Source organism: Aotus nancymaae, unplaced genomic scaffold (assembly GCF_030222135.1).
Source record: "Aotus nancymaae isolate 86718 unplaced genomic scaffold, 86718_ANA_hifiasm-v0.15.2.pri h1tg000012l, whole genome shotgun sequence".
NCBI lineage: Eukaryota > Metazoa > Chordata > Mammalia > Primates > Aotidae > Aotus > Aotus nancymaae.
Window position 1 is genome coordinate 22091797 of NW_026988423.1, and position 25454 is coordinate 22117250.

The 25454-nt window shown below is 52.4% G+C and overlaps 1 protein-coding gene across 3 annotated transcripts in view; it reads right to left on the minus strand.

Annotated features, from left to right (window-relative positions):
- Positions 1-25454, minus strand: part of DSCAML1 (DS cell adhesion molecule like 1) — a 373161-nt gene that overhangs the window by 58689 nt on the left and 289018 nt on the right. For all 3 annotated transcript variants that reach the window (XR_010342409.1, XM_021671177.2, XM_064375453.1), the window contains exons 11-14: positions 24485-24661; positions 2495-2694; positions 1799-1895; positions 1075-1203 (exon numbers count right to left, since the gene is read on the minus strand). Coding sequence is in view for 2 of the 3 variants with exons in the window: in XM_021671177.2 (XP_021526852.2) it covers positions 1075-1203; positions 1799-1895; positions 2495-2694; positions 24485-24661 (603 nt within the window). In the remaining variant the exon portion in view is untranslated. The remainder of the gene's footprint in view (positions 1-1074; positions 1204-1798; positions 1896-2494; positions 2695-24484; positions 24662-25454) is intronic.

Consider the following 25454-nt stretch of genomic DNA (forward strand, 5'->3'; position numbering starts at 1 on the left):
GAATATAGGCTTATGCTATCGAATTCAGAAGGTACAAAAGATCCAGAGTGAGACGTCTGTTTTCTTCTGACCTCTGCTGTGAAGCCACCCAGGTGCCCTCTATTCCCCTCTAAGGCCCCCTCCTTGCCATTCCTGCCACCCAACCATGGGACCCACTGCAGTCTCCCCGGATGCCAGGTGCCCATGGTGCCCCACCGTGCCTCATAGTGGTGGGGCAGCCACACAGCAGCCAGCTTGAGTCAGAGGAGGGCTCCAGGAAGGGCTTTTTAGATTTATTTTTATTTTTTCGAGATGGAATCTCACTCTGCCACCCAGGCTGGAGTGCAGTAGTGCAATCTTGGCTCACTGCAACTTCCACCTCCCAGGTTCAACAAATTCTCCTGCCTTAGCTTCCTGAGTAGCTGGGATTACAGGCATCCGCCACCATGGCTGGCTAATTTTTGTATTTTTAGTAGAGACAGAGTTTCACCATGTTGACCAGGCTGGTCTTGAACTCCTGACCTCAGGTGATCCGCCTGCCTTGGCCTCTCAAAGTGTTGGGATTACAGACATGAGCCTCCATGCCCAGCTGGGAAGGGCTTTTAGAGGAAACTGAGGACCAAGCTTTTCCAGGGTCTCCTATTCCCCAATGACCCACTCGTGGGGACCATTGTTAGGACCAGCTCTCTGATCTCCAATCATCCTCCTCATCCCAGACCAAGACCATCCAAATGACCCGGCCAAACCCGTGATGCCTCTGATGCCAGAGACAGCCCACAGCCCTGGGTTCAGTGCCTTTACATGGCTTCAAATCGGACCACCCTTGGTGATCCTGGCCTAGGGACAGTTCTGGAAAGGAGCTGACATCACTACCCATCAACTGGGGGCCTTCATCTTCCACCTGGACTCCTAGCTCGGCCAGTGCCCCTCCCTTCAGAAGCCACAGCTGCTTATGCACTGCTGGGTGCTCATGTGTCTGCCTTGGTTGGGCAGCCCTGAGATCTAGGGGCTGTCCCTCCAGAGGGGCACAGGCAGGACATATGGCACAAGGGGCCATGGCAGGACACGCCATCGCCCTCCTGGCCCAGCGCCTACCTGATTTGTTCTTGTATTCGATGTCGAAGCCCGTGATGATGCTGTTCCCATCAAATCGCTGGGTCCAGCGCAGGTTCATGCTCCGGGCCTTCACCTCCCGGATCTCCAGCTCTGGGGGGTCTGGAGGTTCTGGGGTGCGGCAGGGGAGGGGAGGGGAGGGGAGGGAAGTGAGGAAGGCAGCAGGGAGCTTGGCCTCCTGCTTAGCCCTGGGGGTTGGCGTCATCTGGGTCTAGCCAAGGACTCTGACACCCCGGGGTTTGAGCAGTGTGGAGGCTGGAGGAGGCCAGCAGCTGGGCTGGGAGGCTGAGGAGGCCTGGCTTGCTCTCCTGTGTTGCTGCCATCTTGTTCTTTGTCTGGGAGAGGGCTGGCTCTTCTGCAGGGATTCTTGTGAGCTGACAGCACTTTTCTCCTTCCAACGCTCCCAGCTTGACTTTCCCTTCCCACACTTCCTGCAGGAACCTGAACTCCTCCACCCCTTCCCAGAACTGGTGGTGGAATCTGTAGCCACTGCAGCCATCGCAAACTTTTGCTGTCTACGTTCCTGGAAAGGTCCTATCTCCCTTCTCTGGGCAGGAGGGTAGGTGAAGGGAGGCTTTTCCCCAGAAGGCTGTTTCCTGTCATCCTCCACCATGGCACAGGCTGTGCCCCCTGCTGTTTGAGGTGGAGTTAGTGTACTCCTGGGCCCTGGGAAGCGGGATGGGAAGGGCGAGGCAGGTGACTGTACCTTGCACAGTAAGTTGAATCAAGCCCCGGTCCTCCCCATACGAGTTGATGGCATGGCAGCTGAAGAACACAGAGTCCCCACGGTCAGCTGGCTTGAGCTGGAGACCACCAGCAGGAGAAGGAGAGGGAGGAGACACGGAGAGGGAGGAGACATGGAGAGTCTTTTAGAGCTGGTCAGCTGAAGGGGCCACTCCAGGGCTATTAGTAAGGCCCTCTTGTTCTGGGAGGGGGACCCACAGGGGCTTCGTCAAGGGCTTCTCTTCCCAGGGACTTCCGAAGATGAAGTATGGAGGGCTTCATACAGGAAGGGGCTGGGGGACACAGGAGGAAGGGGGGAGGAAAGGAGGGGCTGAGGAGTCCTAGGGGAGTGAGAGAAGCTGTGGGGGTCCCAGGGGAGTAAGAGGGGCTGAGAGGTCCCGAAAGGGAGAATGGAGCCTCCAGGGTTCCAGAAAAGAAGGCAGGACTGAGGAAACCACATTTAATTGCTGTAGGGTTGTCAGAAAGGAGATACAGTGAAGTTCTGAGACAGAGAGTCCTGGATGGAGAGGGGAATAGGTGGGAAAGGGGAGGTACATTTTTGGGGTGTGGGGAGGGGGTCCCAGACTCCCCATTTGCCTTCTGGATGCAGATGTGGTAGTTGCGGGCTCCCCACTCTCTGAGAGTTGGGGTCCCCCAGGACTGGGGTGGGGGCGCTCACCTTCAGCGTGGAGATGACCTCGTCGCCATTGTCCTTGGTGGCAATGGCGTATCGCATGACGCGGTCAGGGTCGATGACCGTGTCCCCCTTCTCCCAGCGGATGATGATGGGCCTCTCACCCCGTGCGGTGCAGTTCAGCTCTTTCGCATGGCCCTTGATGGCGATGGTGGTGTTGGGGTGGGAAGTGATCATGGCCGGGACTGTGGGGTGGAGGCAGAGGAGGCCCAGTGAGGGTCGGGAGGCCAGCCTGGAGGAGACACGCCTGCCCTACATAGAAGCCCCTGCCCAGCCACCCCTCCTTGAGGAGAGGCTCCAATACAGGAGTACAGGGAACCCCACTGGCCTGTCCCTTCTCCCCTGCTCCATCCATGACTGGGGCAGCCTCCCTCTTCACCAGGGGTTCCCACATTTCTCCTCTGGGGAGGCAGTGGACTGGATTCAGAATGCTTTTACATGTATGTCATACATAGAACTACAAAGGAAACCAGTTATATTGAAATATGGTTGTGCAAATATTAAAAACATGAACAAGCAAAACTTTGATATTGTATGTCACATATCAGTATGTGTTCTTTACTCTTTATAAAATAGGATCCAGTGGTAGCTTGTATAATTGCTGTCTTATATCACCATGATCCTGTAATAGTGCTGCATATAAGTGATATTTGGAGATATCTGCAATCACTGCGATGTGATGGGAGCATATCTGAGGATTTCTGCTGGCCACAGTCACAGGGGCTGCTATTGCTGTGCTTTGTTGCTTATGTTAAAATGGAAGGAAATACCAAATTTCAGTTAGAAGTTAATGAAAAAATATGATTTTCCCTCTACCCACATTCATGGATCCCCCGAATCAGATCTATAGAGCTTCTGGAGGCCTCTGGACCCCAGGTTAAGAACCCTTCTTGAAAGCACCAAGGTTCTGCTTTTTATCTATAACTAAGGCTTGTTTATCTCCCTTCTATTCTTTCAAACAAGATACAAAGGAATACGCTGTGCACCACTACCACAATTAAGATCCACAAGCGCTGCTAACGGGACTGGACTGAGAAAATCACCACCAAACAACCAGGGCCCAGGCTGGTCATCAGGAGCCCCCGTCCCTACTGTCCAGACAAGAAGCCTGTCAGTCACCGGCCCCTCCTCTGGGCCCGAGCACCTTCGCCAGCAGCAGCAGGAGGGGAGGGACAGGGAAAGATGGTCTCAACTGCGGCAAAACCCTGTCCCTCTTTCTCCTCCACCCAACTCAACGAAACACATGGGGCACTTATGCCACCATGAGACCTTGTGCCAGGCTAGGGGGGTACCATGACAATGAGACAGGGTCCTTGCCTCTGTAGGGAGGGGGAGACATACCTGCATGGGCCACATGAACTGGGGAGAATCTGATGAGTGTTTCATCAAAGGGTTAGGAGACATTAACTTTGACTGAGGGGCATTGGGGAAGGCACAGTCCATCCATTCAGCAAGGATTTATTGAGACCTACTGTGTGCCAGGTCTTGTCCTGGGTTCTGTAGCTGACAGTGAACAGGACAAACATGAAGATCTCAGGGAGTTTCACTCTAGTGGTGAGAACAGACAAGACTAGCAATTTCGTGAAGAGTGGTGAGTCCTATGCTGGGAGAAATGCATAGCTCCTGACCCGGCAGGACTTAAATGGGGAGAACAGAGTGAAGGGCACCCAGGCAAGGGAACCTGCTTGAGCCAAGGATCCAAGGCAGACATAGCAGGGCAGGTCCCAGGAAGGTTAGTGATTTGGTGCTGCTGGAGACTATCCTCACCCTTTTCTTCTCTGGGAAAATTTGCCTTCCATTGGTTCTTGTCTTAGGGGAGCTGCCCAGGAGCCATCCTGGAGTATATAAATGGGGAGGGGTTGTCCTTGGGTGTAAGAATCAGAAACCCCCCAACGCTGACCCCATTCAGGGGAAGACCTCTTGTCACAGCAGAGACCAGCTCACCCTATTCTGGTCACTGGCTTGCTTTGGGCAATTGTGCAAAAAGGGGCTTTGTCTTCTCTCTCCTCAAAACCCAGTCCCCTGCCTGCCCCGTCTCCCCATCCCCCCACCCTCTGCTCCATTTCGACAACTGGCCCTTTCTCCTCCTTCCTTCCAGGTATTCTCAGGGTTTCTTTCTCCCCCATTTTTAAAGGGCTGCTCAAAGTTCTTCCCAGCAAACTCTCCAGGGACATCTGCCTTTTATGGACAAATAAGCCTTTGAAGAAATGAGGGGAGCCACAGAGCTGCACAGTGCCATCTGACACCAGTCCGTGGGCAAGGAGACGTCTGGGACAGGAGTGGAGGGATGAAGGGAGGTTTCTGGCTCCCCGAAGTCACACCACACAGCAAGCCACCTCCTCTGCTGCCTTGTCAGGCAGGACTTGATACTGACGACAGCCCTGGCCCCCAGGCCCCCGCACCAGCCTCTCAGCACAATCCCCAGCCCCAGCTCATCAAATAATGAAGCAGATAAATTTTATAATGCATGGCATTACACTAGGATATACAATAAAATGTGAAAGACAAATAACGAAGTGCAAGTTATAATGAAGAAAAAGCCTGCAGTCAGAGACATCCGAGTATGAATTATTGACTAAGGTTTTACACTCTCAAGGATGTGCGGAGGAATATTTTTCCATCAAAGATTTGCATAATTCACTCGTATAAACCTGGGTGGAATACAGAGTAAGATTTTACATCAACAAGTCGGGCCTTGCATTGCAGATGCCTCCATTTTTTATTGGAGGATTGAGATGCTTGGGTGTCGGGGAGGCTCGTAAGGGGATTGGGGCCTGGGACCCCTGTGGGTCGGGCCCTGAGGCCTCCTTCCTGGGGAGGAATCCTGTTCCTGAGAGGTTGCTGCTGAAGCCACAGAGGAGCAGGGGAACATTGTGTGTGTGTGTGTGTGTGTGTGTGCACGCGCGCGCGTGTGCGTGCATAAGTGGGACTGGGAGGGAGAGTCTTTCTTTGGTAGGAGGACTTCACAGCTCCGCAGCACACCTCTGTTCTGTTCCCCAGGCAGGCTTGCACTAGCCCGCCTAGGGCCTGTGTGTGAATTACAAAGGCACCCTCACCACGCCTCTCACTGGATGCTGCCTGGTGCCAGGAGCCACAGCTAGGCCAGTGGAGCAGAGACCACATTTCAGACTCCACCCACCCCTGAGGCTATGTACCTTTGAGCAGTGCACGACCTGTGTGTCCATACATGCCATTCTTACTTCAGGGAACTTGTCTTTCTAGTCAGCTTTGTTCAGGGCTGTGGGCAGCCAGGACAGCAGGGTCCCCAGGGATCCTTGGCCCCTCAGCCATTCTGGGGCCTGAGACAGAGTCCCTTCACCCTCCTACCAGCTTAGGATGGCAATGAGCACCACACAGCACAGCCTAATGCTCTCCTCACAGCCCCCTAGTTTAGAACCAGTTCAGGGGAGCCTGTTTATGGGAGGAGGAGAGAAGCTTGAGGGGCTTGGGGACCAGGCCAGCCTGGGATATGCTTCTGTGGCTGTGAGCTATGTGGCCTTCCATCCCTTAAAGCTAACTTCTTTGAGCCCCACACAGCATTGTGAGGACAAAGTGAACCCACATAAAGTGAACCCACATAGGTAAACTGCCTGCCACACAGCAGCTGCTGAGAAACCTGGGTTCTATTTCTATCCTCAAGGGCTTCTATCAAGACAGGAGCTCTTTTCTATAGAAACATGTGACATGCAACATAGACTAATGTCTTTCAGTTTATGTGGCAGCAGAAGGGTCTTTTGGGTAGGGGAAAAAAGCCTAGGTCTGTGGCCTGAAGGTAGACTGTGGTACTGAAAGCAAATGTCAGAGAATGTGGTACCCAGACAATAGACGATCTGACCAGAGTCAACCTCCATTGAAGTGCTCGAAGTGGCTCTTTTTGGCCTGGCCAATAGTTCCTTGTGTCATAGGCTACACCCACTGCAGCCAGCTCTGGTCAGTTGTAGTTTGATTGCCAGAACCCCACTAGGCTGGTATAATGAGCCCCTGAATTCAAAACACCTGGGTAACAGGTAATAAGGACTAGTTCACACATACAAGTGGCAAGGAAAAGGCTGTGTGGCTTGATATACATTACTAGACTCCACAGAAAAGACCCAAAGAGAAAACTAGGTCAGAAGTCATTTCCTTTTCCATCCTTGCCAGTGCAGGTGAATGCAATCAGCCAATTAGCAAAACTGGGTTTGCTGAACAATGAAGTTATGTCCAAAATGGCGGATGTGCAAATGGTGGATGTCAAAGGCGCATGCCTCATGCGAGAAGGAAGACAGAACCCTGGTGCAGTAAGATGGGTATATATCCTTTCATGGGAGTACTACCAGCTTCCTTCCTGGCCTTGCCCCTAAAAGTGAATCTGTGAAGTAGAAGGCTGTATAAGACCCATGTCTATTACTCCTACAAATTCAGAAAATACATGTGTACGAATTACTGGCTTCAGGTGTTACTTGCCAGGCAATTCCACAGAATCCTAGCATTCTAGCATTGCAGAGCCCAGATGAAGACCTGCTCTGCTGAATGTGTAGCAGCTGCTGGTCACATGGGGCTAATGGGCACTTGAAATACAGCCAGCCCAAATTGGGGTGTGTGATAAGTATAAAACATACACTGGATTTCAAAAATGTAGAAAGAAAAAAAAGAATGTAAAATATCTATTTTTTTTTTTTGAGATGGAGTCTTACTCTTGTTGCCCAGGCTGGAGTGCAGTGGTGCAATCTCAGCTCACTGCAACCTCCACCTCCTGGGTTCAAGTGATTCTCCTGCTTTAGCCTCCCAAGCAGCTGGGATTACAAGTGTGTGCCATCACACCTGGCCAATTTTTGTATTTTTAGTAGAGATGGGGTTTCACCATGTTGGTTAGACTGGTCTCAAACTCCTGACCTCAGGTGATCTACCCGCTTCAGCCTCCCAAAGTGCTGGGATTATAGGCATGAGCCACTGTGCCTGGCCGTCATTAAGTTTTATATTGACCACATGTTACTATTCTAGATGTATGGAGTTAAATAGAATATACTATTAAAATTAATGTCACCTGTTTCTTTTTAAAAATTTTTTTTGAACATGTGACAAAGAGAGGATTTTAAATTACATATTATTTGGCTCACATTACGATTCTACTAAATGGCACTGGTATAGATCAGCTACACAGACCCTTCCTTTGGCAAATGAAGAAACTGAGGCTGTGCAAGGAAGCAATTTGCCCAAGGTCACGTTGCTAGTAAGCAGAAGAGCATCTTAAAAGAGGATAGATTGCAGGGGCAGTACTGAATACACAGTGATGCTGTGAAAGGTGGGTGGCCAGGCATCACTGGGAAAGCCATTTCTCAGCTCTCTAGGACTCATAATTACAAGCTCGGGTTACCTGTTCCTAACATTACCCATGAAATATCAGGTCTTGTTCTGGGGACCCTATTTGACAAAGGACATTGACGGTCTGGGGTGTGACCAGGAAGATGGGCCGACTTCAAAGCATGCTGAGAACTGGGAATTAGTAACCCAGGGAGCAAGGGAGAGACACTGCAAAGGGGAAAGGGAAGACCTCCTACTTGGCCTAAAAAGGAATGTTCTAGTATTTTCTGCTGTTTGGGGAAAAGGCCACAGTGGGAGGCAGCAAGTTCCCTGCCCTGGAAGTAGACAACCTATGGCCTCACAGAGAGGAGTCAAGTAAGGCCTGGATCTGGGCCCCTTGTCCTTGGGCCCTTGGGGGTGCCTGGGTCTCAGGCGAGGGAAAGATGATCTGGGAATGTGGCTTACGATCTGGCGAAGTGATTTTCTGTGAATCAGAGTACTCGTGTCCTTGCAGATAGGAGCGTTCAGCCTGCCTTCTTCTCCCTGCCCTACAGTCCTTCTGCCAACTAACCAGAATAGAGAACTCTGCCACTGTGCCCCTCCATCAGGCCCTGCACCCAGCTTCCAAGGACCACAGTGACCTCCTGTGTCCATAAATAGGAGCTTCAGCCCTCCTAGCTCTGTACTGCTGGGCTTAACAACGTCTTAACAGTTGTCAGAATCCGATGTAACCGGTTCCTGTCTGTGAAATTACTCGCAGGCCGGCTCCTGTCACCCCTGAGGTCCTGCTCGGACCAGCTGCCCCTAATAGGGGCAAGTTTAGGGCACAGGTGCCTGCCCCATCAATCCTTTGCCTCCTTCCACCTCCCCCTTACTTCTTGCTCCAGACTATAAGGTCTCTGTGCTCCACTGAGTTGCAGTAATAAACAAGATTGAACCCTCTCTATATGGAGACCAGCTGTACCCCATCGGGCTTTCTGGGTGAGGGCAGCCACCATGAAATTCCCTAGGGAGATGGTCATATGCAGTCACCAGCAGTACAAAGCCTGACCCACAGGCTCACACACACAGACACACATACACCACACACACAGGGGCAGTGTCAGAAACACACCTCAACACACAGTCACCTCACAGCCCATGCTCTGACGCCCTTACCATAAACCCGCTCACGGCATCACACACATATAACCTGACGCAATGATCTGTTGCACGTCAATACCCTGATGTACGTGTTTAACACACATCTACCCACACTGCTGCAGTTCATAAGTGCACATGCTTTCTCCACTCACACACTTTTATAGTTCCCTTTTATTGGGTGCTTACCATGTCCTGGCAGGATTCTAAGAACTTTCCAAGAATAAACTCATCTGAGGTAGGCACTGTTATTATGCCCCGGCTCCAAAGCCTGTGTCTTGATGTATTTCTTGACGAAGCTCCATGGCCACCCATGTGCCCGAGTTCCCCTGACAAAGCAGGTCCTGAGCGGGATGCTTTTGCCTTTTGGCCTATTGTTTGGTGGCTCTTCTCAACAGCAACCACCAAAGCAAGTCTTATCACCTCCAATTTTCTTTTTTTTTTTTAGACGAAGTCTTGCTCTGTCATCCAGGCTGGAGTGAAGTGGCACCATCTCAGCTCACTGCAACCTCTGCCTCCCAGGTTCAAGCTATTCTTCTGCCTCAGCCTCCCGAGTAGCTGGGGCTACAGATGCATGCCACCACACCTGGCTAATTATTGTATTTTTAGTAGAGATGGGGTGTCACCATATTGGCCAGGCTGATCTCGAACTCTGGACCTCGTGATCCACCTGCCTCAGCCTCCCAAAGTGCTGGGATTACAGGTGTGAGCCACCATGCCTGGCCATCATCTCCACTTTTCAAATGAGGAAACTGGTCTTCTGGAAAGTGATTCTTCCACCTCTAAGGGGGCTGGCCACCTCTAGTCATCTGTTTGTCTGCCACCCTTGCACACAGTCCCTGGCTTTTAGAAATGGAATTTGGCTGTCACCAAAAACCTGTGGCCTCTGTGGCGGGGCAGCTGCAGCAGGTACTCCTGGGGCAGGCAGCGGGGACTGCAGCTGCAGGGGTGCAGGCAGGAGAGCCAGGGGTGGAGAGGGGACCATATGTGCAGGGCTGGGTCCTGCGTGACAAATGCTAATGACAGCCACAAAAGCACCTCACTGCTCCGTAGGGCACAGAGGCTTTAATGAAATACAACTTCTCTGCTTTCTTGCAATCTAATTGAATTAACAGCCAGGGAAATCTGATTTCTCTTTACAAACAGGGGTGCAGGGGAGACTTCCTGGGGACTTGGGAGAAGGGATGGGCTAGGGTTAGGCACAGGGCTGTGGGTGAGCTCCTTCTATACACAGCTCCTTCCCATACAGCAGCTTTAGGTGGGGTAGGGTCTTCTCTTTGAGACCCTGCGGGGAGTGAAGAACCTGGTGTGAAAGCTAGCCCATCTCATTCAAGTCTCAGTTACAGTCCCAGTGCCTGCTACAAATGCCTGGCACTGTGATGGCCAAATTGGGGCCAACTCCGGTGGAGGCCACAGAGGCTTCCTGGGAACTTCCAGGGCCCTTCCCTGACACCCACATTGCACGCAGCCCTCTCCTGTGGGGTGTCCCCTGCGTGGTGCGTGTCCTGCCGCAGTGTCCTTGCTTCCTGGTGGCTGACTGTGAGACTCCAGGGCAGAAGCAGCTCTATTCCAGGACTTGGCTTATATTTGTGGAAAGAAAAGCTTTACCGGGTGTCTTTGCCATCCTCTTCCAGTGCCCCACGGCAGCCTGCCCCAGTCCACACTTAGGCTCACTCAGGGGAGCACCAAGCCTTACTGGGCCACACGGGCTCAGGAAGCTGCCTTATAATAATCATGTGGAAACTCCAGATTTCCTTCTGCTGGTTCCGATGGGGCCTTATTGGCAGGCACCATGGAGAGGAGAAAGACACCAGAGCCAGAGAGGAATCGCCCCCTCCCCTTGCTCCAGGGCCCTTTCAGGGCAGCAAGCCGAAGGGGGGAGGAAATCAATTTCAGAAACAAGACAGTTGTCAGAATCCGATGTAACCGGTTCCCGTCTGTGAAATTACTCGCAGGCCGGCTCCTGTCACCCCTGAGGTCCTGCTCGGACCAGCTGCTATTTACATTTTAATTTGATGTGAGAGGCTGATAGATTTTTAAAACACCACTAGACAGCTCTGCTGCCTTGCTCACTCCCGGCATCCACACACTTTCTGACCAACCTCCAGGCTTGGAGGTGGAGTTCTAGGGTCCCCAGACCCTGCCATGGGGATTGCAAACTCTTCTCCTACTTGGTCCCTACTTAGCTGCCCCAGATCCCCCTTTTCACTGGGGTACCACTTAATAAGCTGGGGCGGATCCACTCCTTGCAGTTTACAAAGCAGTGGTGCATCCTTTGCCTCCAGCTTCATTCTTACTAAGGAGGTGGCCTGGGTCTTTTACCCCTTACAGAACCAGTGAGGAAATGGAAGCTCAGAGAGGTTCAGTGATTTGTGTAAGTTCACACAGCTGGTGAGTGGCAGGAAAAAGACCGAGCCCCAAGTCCTCTGACAACCGGCCAGCACCTTTCTTTTGGTTTATCTAGCCTTCTCCTGTCTAGGTTTTTCTTCCCTGCATGGAGAGATTCTGGGGAGAGTGAAGGTGAGTGGGGGCTTCTGAAAGAGGCTGAACACTGAAGGCGGGCTGGGCTGGCAGGGCCAGGAGGCCAGTCCAGGGCAGGCTAGGGCTGCGGGCAGGAGCTGGGGAGAACGGTGAGTCAGGCCTCCCCTGTCTCTGTCTCCTGGCCTCTTTTCCTCTGGTGATTGGAGCTCAGCTGGTGTTTCTGACAAGTCCTCGAGTCACCAGGGAGTGAAGACTCATTTATGAATACCCAAAGGAGAGGAGCAAGCAGCGTGTGCGGGAAGGAGGATGTGGAAGGACAGGATGAGAATGCCATGGGCTGTTGGGAGAGGCTGATAAAATGCAGCAGAGGCATGGAATGTTGCTCTCCAAAAGGAATCCTGGGTCTCCACATCTTCACCCCTTTCATGGGCATAACTATGATAATAATAACCACAGTGTGTTTTATTGAGAGCTTACTATGTGCCAGGTACTGTTCTGAGTTCTGTTACATGCATCAGCTCATGGAATCCTCACACAACCCTATTTTTATTTCCACTTTACAGATGGGGAAACTGAGACTGAGATAAGCAAGTTGCCCCAGGTCACACAGCTAGTAAGTTTCAGAGTCAGGACCTGGCCCAGGTCATTTGTGGTCTCATCCACAATGTGAATAAGAACGTGAATGTTGGCCGGGTGCGGTGGCTCATGCCTGTAATCCCAGCACTTTGAGAGGCTGAGGCAGGTGGATCACTTGAGCTCAGAGGTTCAAGACCAGCCATGGCCAACATGGTGAAACCCTGTCTCTACTAAAAATACAAAAATTAGCCGGGCATGTTGGCGTGTGCCTGTAATCCCAGCTACTTGGGAGGCTGCGGTGCGGGGGATGGCTTGCACCTAGGAGGCGGAGGCTGCAGTGAGCTGAGATGGCATCACTGCACTTCAGCCTGGACAACAGAGTGAGACTCTGTCTCAAAAAAAAAAAAAAAAAAAAAAAAAAACCCACACAAAAAAACCAAAAAAAACACCCCAAAACAACAAAAACAAAAAAACTCAAAAAAACCCATGAATGTCAGAGAAGGCCAGTAGACATTGAAGTAGAATTGGGGGCCCGAGAATGCGGGTGTCAAGCCGAGCTTCTGCGAAGAGAAATGAATGTGAATTTGGGGGAAAGAAGATTGGTCTGGGAACCGGGCAACCAAGGGGTTAGGCTACTCTGCGCTTCCAGGTGGGTGGTCTGGGGGAAGGTCTCGAGGAGGCCCTCAGGCCTGGCTACACCCGAGAGTCACCTTGGAAGCTTTAAAAAATATTATTACACAGATCCCACTCCGCCCCCCCAGGCTCTGGCTTAATTGTTCCATGGTGGGCCTGGGCACCTGCATTCCCCATCCTTACCCTGAGGTAATTCTCATGTGGTTTGGAGAAGAACCCCAGGGCTGGGTGAGCCCTCCTCTTCCTCCTATGACAGCAGCTGCCTCTGGCAGGACAACCTCAGAGTCAACAGGATTGGAAGAAGGTCAGCAAACTTTGAGTGTTCTTCAGGAACACTCATCCTTATTATATTATAATATAATCATCATCCCGCAGGAAGGGACTTGACTTTTTTGGGAAGTGCTTCTGAAAGTCTAACTGAAATCTCTCCGGGAATCTCATAGAGCTTGTCACTAAAAAGGATGCTTTGGGGACAATAAAATGCCTTCTCGGATGTCCTCTCCTTTGCCTTCTGGGAGAGGTTTTTCCAAGGGAAAGCAGGTGCCCTGAAACCTCTCGAGGGCTCTGTGAACCCACCTTGTCAGGGAGCAGGGAGCTCTCGTCTCCTTTTGTTTCTGAAAGGATTACATGCACCCCCGAGAGGTGAGGGGGCCCCTCCTTTTCTGCAACCCACCCCACTCCCCTTCTCGCAAAGCCTTGTGTCGCTGCTCCTTGTTAACAAGCTCCCAATAAGAGCTACGGCGCTGTTTGGCGGTGTGAGATAAGCCGCCACAAAGGGGCATTGTTGGCGCGCGGGGCGGTCCACGGGGCGGGTGGGAGCAGCGCTTCACTCCGCCTCGACGGCAGCGGCATCTCCGGGCCTCCCCTGGGAAAGGCTGGGGTGGAGCGGGGAGGGGGTGCCTTCTGGTGCCTGCTTTGTTTTTCCCTTCTCAAAGAGCCAGGGCCCTGGCGTTGTTAATTTGATTGCACCCACTTCGGCTTCTTGTCTCCCCTGATTAGCCAAGCTCCACCTGAAGCATGAGATTAATTCAGATTGCATGGAAGCAATCAGCCTCAGTGCCGAGAGCCAGTGGGGAGGTGCCGGGGGAGCTGGGGCCTGTGGGACCCTGGCTGTCCACTGCTCCAGTACACAGGAAGCAGAACTGGCAGGAACGGTGTGTGTGCAAGGGATGGGGGCTAGGGTCACAGAGAATGCTTGGGGACGTGAACTGCAGAGCTGTTTCTGCTGCGCTAGGGGCCCAGTTGAGATCCTCAAACTCACCAGGCCTTACTTTATCCAGCTTTAAAATGGGGCCAGTCATCTCTTCTCTTGGCTGCTTGCTAAGAAGTAGAAGCACAAGAGAGGGTGTTCTCAGATGAAGATGTGGACCTAGTTCTCCCCCTGCCTCTGGTCCTCTACTTTTTATTTATTTATTTTTTTGAGATAGGGTCTCACTTTGTCACCTAGGCTGGAGTGCAGTGGCACGATGACGGCTCACTGCAGCCTTAATCTCCCAGCCTCAAGCGATCCTCCTGCCTCAGCCTCCTCCGTAGCTGGGACTATAGGGGTGTACCACCATGCCCGGTTTTTGTAATTTTTTTTGTAGAGATAGGGTTTCGCCAGGTTGGCCAGGCTAGTCTTGAACTTTTGGGCTCAAGCAATTCGCTGGCCTCAGTGTAGTGGGATTACAGGTGTGAGTCACTGTGCCTGGTCTGGTCCTCTACTTTCCTGAGAATGTTGGAAAAATGATAGTAATAATAACTGCTAACATTTATTGAAAGCTTATTATGTGCACGCACCATGGCTAATGCTCTACACGAATTATTTCATTAACCCTCCCTTCTCCAAACAGCCCTAAGACGTGGGTAGCATTTTTTGTTTCCATTTTAGACATGAGAGAAATGACTCTGAACATCAGAATCCTTTCAGAAACAGAAGGAGATGCCATCTTTCTTGGATCACTTGGAAGGTACTCCTGGGTCATTGCTATGAATACCCTAGAGCTGTAAAGGGCCTGAAGTAAATATTTTAGGCTTTGTGGGCCATAGGTCTCCATTGCAAGGACTCAGCTCTGCTCTTGTACCCGGAGGCAGCCACAGACAACATAACATGGAGAATGGGAGTGGCTGGCTTCCAGTTTCATAGGCTACCGGCCAGATCTGAGACCCAGTTTACTGGCCCCTGCCCTGAGATTCTGTGCACAGGAGATGTTGGGCTTTTAGACTTGACCCAGAGGCATTTTTTTGGCTAGGAGACTATTTTGCATTCAGACGGTGGCAGTTGTAGGATGCAGGGAAGGAGAGCATGTCGGTTTCTAGATGCTGGAAAGAATGGAGTTATCAATAACAGATCATTGGCTGGGCATGGGATTGCTGTGGGTTGAATTGTGTCCCCAAAAGATATGTTAAAGTCCTCACCCCCGGTGCCTGTGAACAGGAGCTTACTTGGAAATAGATCTTTGCAGATGCAACCAAGATGTGAGTTAAGATGAGGTCACACTGAAGTAAGGTGAGCCCTTAATCCAATATGACTGGTGTCCTCCTAAAAAGAGAAGAGGCCCACACAGAGGGAAGAGGCTGCGAAGCCACAGGAAGAGAAGGCCACGTGGTGATGGAGGCAGAGATGGGAGTGATGTGTCTACAGTGCAAGGAACATCAAGGATGGCTGGGAACCTCCAGAAGAGGCAAAGAAGCCTTCTTGCCTTTCAAGAGCACATGAGCCTGCCGACACCTTGATGCCAGCCCAGCCTCCCAGAACTGTGAGAGAAAAGTTCCTGTTGTTTCAGGCTATGCAGTTTGTGACGGCAGCCACTGGAAACTAATACAGGGATCCAGTGTGTGATGAGAGGTTCTCAGTGCAGAGTGCCCAGGGATGGGAGCCAAGCCTCTGCCCCACAGAGCTGGGCCAGGGCAGGGGGGGCTTCCTAGGTGCCAGGTTGTGTGGGCTTTGCATTGCCTGCTCTGTGGGGAGTGTACCCTCTGTTATGCTTCCAGCCCCAAAGGCCCCAGCTGGCGGTAAGCAGGCAGGTGCAGGAGTGTGCAAAGACCATGCCCACCTTGCCCCTGATATCCTCCCAGCACCTGGCTGAAGTCCTTTGCTGTGTAATGGAGGAACAGTGCCACGGCTGGATGTGAGCAAACACAGACAGGAGACGATGTTCCTTAGAATTGAATTCTGCCACGTCTTGAGTCTCTGTGAACTTGAGAGGCCCAGAGGGCTAGGCAGGGAGGGGCGGGAGGGGGCTCAGGCTTCTATGCAAAGCTGCACTCAGCCCTGTCTCATTGCTTTCTGGCTCAGGACAGGAAACCTGCCAGTCACACAAGTCATGAGTCACTTTAGTGGTGTGGGAGCCTTAGGCTCATCTGGTCTAGCACACAGCTCTAGGGAGGATCCTGGCAGAGTGTCAGCCAGTGTCCGGCTGCTCAGGGCACCCCCTGTCACCTTCGCTTTGACACGGTCACAGTGACTATGCCACCCCTCCATTCCCATCTACTCCATTTCTATTGGTGGGGCCATCATCCTCATCTCTCAGCCTGGAGCCCTAGCCTCTCCCAGCTCCTCTGTCCCATTCATCAAGGCCTGGTATTTGTTCCTTCAGAATGATTCTTAGAGTTGCATTTCCTCTCCATTCCATGCTGAAGATCTTAATACCATTCCTGTCATCTAGTGCATCATGTCCAGACTTCAGAATGATACCGCTCATTCCTCTAGTCTCCAGTAGCGACTCTGGTCAGGTGTGTGCCTCACTGCCTGCCTGGGCTTCCTGCCCCAGGGTCTTTGCTCATGCCCCTCCTTCTACGTGGATGCCTCCTGTCTTCCTTTGCCCTTCCAAACCCTACCTATTCTTCTAGTCTCAACTCAGCCCGTCCCTCCAGGAAGCTCTACCTGACCACGTCTGTCCACCTCAGGTTTTTCCTTCTCTAACCTCACATCACACTTCTAGTGCCAAACGTTTTAGCACGTGATCTTGCCTTGTTTCCTGAAGGTCAGTTGCAGCTTCCTAACCAGCTCGTATGTTCCTGGAGGGCAGGGAGGGTGCTTCAATCTTGTCTTTTTCTCTGTCAGTCTTTGTCACCATGCCGAATCCCCGGGGGTTACTTAGGAAGCACCTGCTTATTACTTGTCTGATCCAACAATTTATTCTGGCCCCACCATTCGGAGGAGCTTTGACTGTAATTGGGGGAGTGATTCTGGGCTCCCCACTTAGGGCAGAGTCTGGAGGCACTGCTCAGCTCTGTGCCTGCCTGCATTTTCTTATCTATTAAATGGAGCCACCTCATGATAACCTTGACTCTCTTTCATCTTGGAGTGTTTGCTGGCACCTTGACCTTGACTGACATATAGGATGCACACAATTTGTGATTCCTCTGGTCTGCCCTTTATGATACCTTGGAGCTCAGATCCATCTGGAAACTCTTCAGTGCTGTGGTCATGGGGACTGCAGGGATCACAGTGAAGTGGTGGTGATGTGCTTTTTGCTACCACTGGCTAAGACCTCTAAAGAAGGAGGCAAGAGCCCACATGAGACCCTTAGGGACAAGCACTTTTAAATTGGAACCTGGCTGGGCGTGGTGGCTCACTCCTGTAATCCCAGCACTTTGGGAGGCTGAGGCAGGTGGGTCACAATGTCAGGAGATCAAGACCAGCCTGGCCAACACGGTGAAACCCTGTCTCTATTAAAAATACAAAAATTAGCCAGGCATGGTGGCGGGTGCCCGTAATCCCAGCTACCCAGGAGGCCGAAGCAGGAGAATCACTTGAACCCGGGAGGAGGAGTTTGCAGTGAGTGGAAATTGTGCCATAGTACTCTAGCCTGGATGACAGAGTGAGACTCTGTCTCAAAAATCAATCAATCAATTGGAACCGGAAGTGTATCCCTCCTATCCCTTTAATAAAACCTCCCTGCTTCTCAGGGGACCAGGGCAAGGATGGAGATTGCTCCACATGGAGACTGCTCTTTTCTACCTTGAAACTTTTGTACAAACGTCTGCTTTGGGGCTAGGTTTGGGGTGTGATGTGATTGCTCCGACAACACTGTTGGCATTGGGAGGTCAGTAAGATCTCCTACATTTCGCTGGTTCAGGCTTCTCTTCATTTTTCCTATAACTCCCCAAAGCACGAAAGGCTACAGCTTCCGAATGCTAGGGCCTGGAAGTGGCGACACATGCCCTGAGTCTCCACTGGCACAACAGAACGCAACCCACTTGCTGAGCTCTATTCATGCATTAGTGGGTGAGGGAAAGGGAGAGGAGGGTGGTGACCCCTCTGAACAGAGGAGCAAACCGAGTCCCTGGGGGGAGAAGTGACGGGCCCCAAGTCACCCAGGGCATAGTGAGGAACACTGGGACATGAACCAGGGTCAGGACTTGTTGTCTCCTAAATGAACCACTTGTTTGGCCTCCCTGGGCTCTGCAGAGGGTGGGGGGAGCCTGTGGCTGGCTCAGGGCTGCAGACCTCCTGGCGAGGACTCCCTGCTCCTCTGAGAAGAGGGGCTGTGGTGGGAACCTGGCCTGGTGAGAGGACCTGTCCAGCCTCTCTCCTTGCCTCTGTTTGATGAAGCAGGAGTCAAAGTGTTGCTTCTTATTCTGCGAAGTCTCGAAATCAATGAGGCCAAAGAGTCAGCAGATGATCATTGCCATGGAAGTCATCACAATGGCTCATTCTCTCTTCCCTCCCTCCCTCCCTCCCTCCAGCTGCTGTGGATGGAGATGGGGGCAGGCACTGGGCCCCAGGTCTCCAGAGGAGACTCCCTGGCTTGGCATGGGCCAGGGTGGGGCCCTTTCTGCCACCTGGAGGCTGAACAGGTGAGGCCAACTATGATCATTACCTGGCTAGGGAGAGCAGGTGATGGCTCCCAAATCCCACAGCTGTGGTGGGGCCAAGCCCCAGGAGCAGGCCAGCGTAACTCGGTACTTAGGCCTCAGCCCTTGAGTGCTGCCCCGCCTCCTCCCCCTGCTGCTTGCAGATCCAGCAGAGTCTATCCCATCCACCCCTCGCCTAATCGGGGGGCTCATAAGGGCAGAGGAGGTGGCCAGTGAGCCCAGATGGGATTGGACCAGACCTGTGGGCTGGAGGTCAGTCAGCGGGTCAGTCCCCAGGGCAGACTCCAGAGTGGGCAGAGGCCTGTGCTGAGCTGGGTGCCGGGAGTGAGAGTTTCCACCCAGGGAGGGGAAGACCAGTCCCAATGCCCAAAGAGCTTCAGTCTGTGACGAGATAGGACCCACCACCAGGGGACACACAGGAATATCTTGGACTGGTCGTTTGCCCTCTCTGGGGCCTCAGTTTGTCATCTGTGCTGAGAGGGGCCTTGGGAGTGTAGTGTGTGCACACCCAATCTGTGTGCCAGGCTCCACTTACACCCTGCCAACAGCTGTCCCTCACCTCTAGGGATCAGGGTGGTGGGAGGCCCATCTGCAGGAGGACAGTCTGTGGAGGAGGCCTCAGGAGGTCCTGGAAGCAGGCGGGCGGTGTGTGGGCAGGGAATTCCCTAGGTACCTGGACTGTGGTCTAGAAAGGGTTTTGTGGGCTTTGAGCAGCCATTTTTTTGGGCTCATAGACTCTCTGCCCTGTGGAAGGGGTGGGGGGCCCCAGTCCCCCAGGTCTAAGGGAGGTGCTCTGACAACAAGGCGTTTCCTTTGGGCAACTTTGAAAAGAGGACCATCTTGGATTGCCAGACGCACTTTTCCCAAGTTTTGCATCCTGACCTCAGTCCCAGTGGCCAACCATGGCAGGTGACCCGGTCCACGGAGGCCCGAGGGCTTCTGTTGCTAAGCCCACCCCTTCATTTCTCCAGTTCCCATGAGAGTTTGGCCCCAAGCTCCCCGCTCCTGATGTTGTGGCTGTGCAGCTGGGTTTGTGCTCGCTGAGGGCACTTGGACCTCACTTTAATTGGTCTGACATTTTGCTAAACAAATAAATCAAAACTCAAACCAAACGAAGAGCGCTTATGGGTTTAATTGGCCATGGGCTTTGTTGGGCCCCAATCACTGGTGCCTTCACAGAGTGGAGGAGAGTCTGGGAGGTGTAACAAGACCTGTCTAATAAGGTCACGTGCTGGACAAGGGGATGGCTGAGCCCCGGGAGGGCACTGCCATGCGATGGCTGCCTCAAAGCACAGCCGGCCTCCCTCTGCCTGGGACTAGGCAGCTTGGCTTTGTACCTGCCTCTCTGGTTGAAGAACTCTCTTTGAAGATGCTTTATTTTTTCCCCCACGTATCAGCTGAAGGTGGAATTACCTCCTCCTCCTTTTGGTCATTATCTCTCTCTCTCTCTCTTTTTTTTTAAAAATACATTTTAAAAGGGAGATAAAAGGCAGCTCTGTGGACCTGGCATTTTCTTCTGTTAATTACATTTATTTTCAACCAAGTTCTGGGAGGTGGCCTGGTACCTTGAAAAGATTACCCATGCTGCTAGAGTCACAGCTGTCTGTGCTGGAGGGAAACTGGGGTCATCTAGTGACTAGATCTTAGTTCAGGCCTCTCACTGTATGGATGAGGAAACAGGCCCAGAGAAAGGAAGGGACAGTTCAAGGATGCAGAGCCAGTGGGTCTGAGCCAGGACTAGCACCCAGCCTTTTCCCTCTGTCTGTGTTCCTTCTACCAAACCATCAGTCCATATAAGCAAGTTCTGGCCTCAGCTGAGACTATACTTAACCCAGTGACCTTGATCTAATCTCCAATGTCCTCTGAGAAGGAGCTATTACCTACCAACCTCACAAGCAAGGTATGGGAACAGTTTTGTAAACTGTAAAGTCCTGTATATGCAGGCGGCAATGCTGGACTGTATGCTCAGGCACTTGTGAGTTCAACGCATGCTAAGACTCAGGGAAGAGTGGGGACCACTTGGGCCTGTTGGTTGCCATCAAAGATGTCCAAGGACTTGGAAAACCACTTGACTGCTCTAATAAACCCTTAGCTCCCTGGGATCCTGAAAAGCTTAACATATAGCAGTTCTCCAAGAACTAGCTCAGGAATTCCGATCCTCAACCAGACCCTCAGACTCCTGGAACTCTGGTTTGGAGCTTAGTATCAAGAATCAACTCTATGTAGAAAGAAAACATTTAGCTTCCAAAGGCCATAGCATCTCACATTTCATTCTCCCCATCACTCTCTGCCAGACACCCTGAGTTCCCTCCTCACCACAGGACATTCACAGGCCTTCCTGCGTCCACACTGTGCTGATTCTACATCCCCAAAAGGGCATGACCTCCATTCCTACTGGTCCTTGTCCAAGTCCTTCTCATCCTTCAAGCCCTAATTAGAGACGATTGCTTTTGTGAAGCTTTTCTTGACACCTGTTTCTTTACCTCCAGAGTTAAAATTGATGACTCTATCTCAGATTCTCTCTGTATCACCTTGTTCATAGCTTTTTAGGGCATTTATCATTTTGTGTATCATAGTTGTTTTGGGTATCTGTCAATTTCATCTTCAAGATTCTGAATTCCCTGAGAATGGTAGCTCTTACTCATCACCGGGTTTCTAGCACCTAAAACTAATGACTACAAATTATCGAATGTGTATTTTGTGCCAAAAACTGTATTAGTTGCTGTGCACGGTCTCATTTAGACCTTACCACTGCACAAAGTCCTACATAGTAATTCCAAACTTACAGGGGAGGACATTGGGGCTTACAGAGATTGTTATCCTGGACCTCACTATCCAGTGGCAGAGCTGGGCTTTGAACCCAGGGATGTCTGGTGCTAAAGTCCATGCTTTTAATCACCGCATTTTATTGACCTATTTAGTGAGTGCTCAGGGAGCACCATTAAGTGAGTGCTGGGTTATCACTGGAAGCTGCAGGGATTAATGGTATAGACACTCCCCAATAGAAGCCAGCTACAAACGCCCAGTCTGACACTTGGAGGCTTTCTCTTCTGTTATATTCCCTTTGATAGATTTATTTTCTTTCTTCTGCTCAGGCAAAGTGGGGACTAAGGTCAGTTTGCTCTCTGAAAGTTCATAAAAGTGTGAGGTCTAGAAAGGTAAAGTTATTTTGGGTCAAAACGTTCCCGAGTGTGTCAGGGGCATTGAGCAAACCTTGAAATTGGCTTTGCAAATGGTAGATCTTTGTGTGGCTGGCTCTGCAAGTGGGCCATGGTGTGGGCATTTGAGATGGACTGAGGGATGATGAGGAATGGTTTCCCCTGGTGAGGCCATGGGTGACCAGGTCCTGAAGGTCCCACCTACCTGTGCCCTCTAAACGGAAATCAGAATGGGGGACTGAGAGAGCTGCTGTCAAGTTGAGGAAAAGTGAAAGAGGGAAAGAAAAGAGCAGGCAAGGGTAGAGGCGGTGCAGGGCAGTAGCTGGGGCAGGTTACCTGGAACAGGCACCTGTCTGGCAGTGGCAGGAAGCAGAACAAATGTTCCCAAGAAGGCCAGGCACACCATGGGCTACCCAGTGCCCACTTCCACCCCTCAACAGTGTTGCATTGTCTCAGGAGTGTCCTCTGGCAGCCAGATACAGTGCAGAATCACGCAGGCTGCTACACAAAGACAGTCAGCCCTCCAACCCCAGACGGAGGCCCTGCCCCTGCCGGCCTCCATGGCCGCTGCCCTCCAATGTCCTTGGCCCTGCCTCTTCCCCTCGTGCTGAGTTCTGGGTGGTGTGAGGGCCTCTAGGATGGCTGGGGCAGGTCACTGGGGAGAGTGGGGCCAGAATGGGCGTTTGTGACAGGAAGGGGGACAGGAACAGAGGGTGTGTGAGATCGAGTGTGTGCGTGGCGAGGCTGGAGAGCAGCCCATCAGAAAGCCACTCAGGAGCCATGAGTGGGAGTTGGGAGGTGGTGCGGGTGATCGTAAGTCCCCTGAGCAGGATGATGTGGCCCTGAAGTGTGGAGAGACAGCAGCTGTAAGAAAGGTGTGTTGCTGGCCCTACCAGGTGAGAAGCAAAGAAACATGCCAAGGCCCACAGATGAGGACAAGAGGGAGGAAAGGAAGGAGGAATCCAGGTCCAGGTTCTGCCCAGGAGTGACTGGCATGGTAAGAAACTCCCACCATTCCCTCGGGAAGACAGGGCTCCAGAGGGAAACCCCAGTGTGTGTGTGGTGCGTGAGGTTTTGTGCAGCATGTGTCCAGGAGGTGGCCCTGGATTTAGCAAATATGCTCTTTCTGAACCCCTCAGAGCTCTTTGCAGCTGCTGCTGGGTTGTGAAGTGAGGGTGGCATAGAAAAAGTGCAGGCCCGCCAGGGGAAGTGGTTTGCTCTGGGGCCCAGGGCACAGCAACAGCCTGAGGCATGCAGGGTCTCCTCGCGCACAGCCCAGCTCCTGACCACTGCGTCCTGCGGCACCTGTGACCCCTGCATCTCCATGGAGCTACCACCTGCCACAGAGCTGGCAGCTCAGCGGAATCCCCCAACTTAAAGGAAAAGGCAGACAACAACAACAGCAAAAAAAGCACGGACGAGTTTGGGAGATGAGGAGGGTTGCGGAGGTGCCTGCTCTTCCCCTGCCTCGCGCAGCCAGAATTAGCCAAGCTCTCCCAGGCTGAGGGATGTAGATTGATTGCCTGGTTTTATTAAGGACAAAGTGCTTTTTGATAGTGTGAGGGAAGCTGCTCCCCAGGGCGGGGATTCCGGCTCGGAGCTCCCTGAGCATCGATCGCTGGGGCTTCCCTGTCTTGTGCTGAGCTGAACGCGGGCTTTGGCAAGCAATAAAGAAGCTATGATTCTTAAAGGCGGGAACTCTGGGGGGAGGCCGGGCAGACTACACACCGGGCTCTGCCGTCAGCAGCCTTTCCCACCTGCACCCGGGAGGGACTGCCACTACAAATAACAAAGCTGGCCAGGCCATGAAATCTTTGCAGGCCACTTACCATCCCGGTTGCTTCACCTACACCATCTGACTCGCTCTTGACGTGAAATGTACCAGGTAAGATCTTATTACGACCTGAGGCCCCCCAACCCCGCCCATAGTGTAGATCAGGAAAATGAAGTAGCACGAGGCCAAGTACGCTCATCAAGGTCCCGTCATTAAGTCCTGGCCCCCAGATTCATACTTGGCCAGGTCAGATGCTAAGCCCTTACAGCCACGTCTTGACACAGGGTTAGATGGACGTGGCCATTCTGATGTAATTCCCAGGGACCCATTATACAGACCCCTGCAGTGTAAAGGGAGAGGCCCAGACAGTAGGGATGTTTGTGTGGGACTTAAGAAAATCCTGGGATAGCAAATAAGCAATGTGCTTGTAAGGCTGTTGAGGCCAGCTCTGGGTCAGGGGATTTAGAAGCCATGGGTGCAGCACCTAATCGTAGTGAGCTGCATTGCTCCATGGGCTTTTCCAAAGCATTTTCCTCTTTCCATGATCAGTTCTGGCATGAATCACTACAATTTCGTGAGATTGGTGGGCTGGGAAGGGAACCCTCGCACAGTTGAGGGGACTGGAGCACAGAGAGGGGAAGTGACCTTGACTCACCCAAGGTCACTCAGCTCACCAGGCTGATCTGTAATTGGAGGCCAGGTTTTCTGATCATAGGCCCTTCTTCTACATTTTGTATATGGTATTTTCCTTTCTAAGCTGCAAACAGGTTGTACACAAGCAGGTGTATATGAAGTGGCAAAAATAAATTGATAGGATTATTCAGATTGAATCGCCAATCTACAGACCAAAGTAAATGAGATGCCACATGACATGGCAGCAGAGTAAACGATGAGCTTATTGTGACCAGGGTGGGGTGAGTTGGGCCCTTTCAGGGTGAGGCCCCTGTTTTGGATGACAGTGCTTTTGAACGCCCTGTCCGAGGGTCCCAAGCCCACCTCTGACTAGGAAGCCTTCCTGCCTCCCCTTCATAGATGAAACCATTGAAACCAAGCGGGTAGGCAGGGAGAGTGCAGAGCCGGGCTTGGCTGTGATTAGGGGGTGCTGGGGGGCCGTGTGGGGGCAGGACTCACTCTTGACTGTGAGAAACATGGACTTGCTGATGTCGGTGCCCACGCCGTTGCTGGCCTGGCAGAGGTAGTAGCCGATGTCCTCTTCTAGGACGTGGCGGATCAGCAGCGAGCTGTTGGGCAGGATCTGGATGCGGCCAGTGAGGGGCACAGGGTGGTACTGCTGGGGGTTCCCGCTCCCTGGAAGAAGGCAGCTGTTAGGTGGGCTGAGTTGGCACTGGGCGTAGGCTGAGAGTGCTCCAGGAATGGCCCTGACGCCTCAGTCTTGCTGATCTAGGGCCATTTTGTAGCAGAGCTGCACCATCCCCAAAGTGCCGAGGCCACACAGCTCTTGGCGGGCAACAGAAAAGACCACCCACATCCCCCAGAGGCCTGGCCTTGCCCCAGTTCTGAGGCAGGGAGATGGGGTTGGGAGCCTCAGCTCAATGCCCACTTTGACACTGGCATGGAGCTTCTTTGGGGTGAATTCCTTGGAGAGGAAGAAAGAGCTCTCTTTGGGCCAGTTGGCTGCAGGTAGAGAGAAGACTGAGCTGTTCAGTGGCAGTTGCCTGGTCTTAGGCAACCAGGCCGGGGAGAGAGGCTGGCATCCTCCAAGGGGGACTTGTGGGCACCCCCTGACCCTCCATTTCCCAGTGTCAGTCACGAACACAGTCTAGGATTGGGCCTTGATCAGAAAACAAAGGCATCCTTGGGATGAAATTGGGCTCCAAGAAGGATCCTGACCCTGGAAAAGGTTGACAGGTGAGAAGCAGGGGGCTTCAAGGCTCTGGGACCCCAGGGCAGGGTGGGGTAGGGGAAGCAGGTATACACTGAGTTCTGGGGCTGGAGGTGGGAGGGGAGCGGTTGTGTCTGGGAGGACAAGAGGAAATTACAGAGTCAGCATGATGGCTGCTCCTAGTCCACAGACCTCCAGGGGTGGCTGAGGATGACTTCAGGTCAGGTGTAGCCTGGGGTCCACTGAGGTGCAGATCCG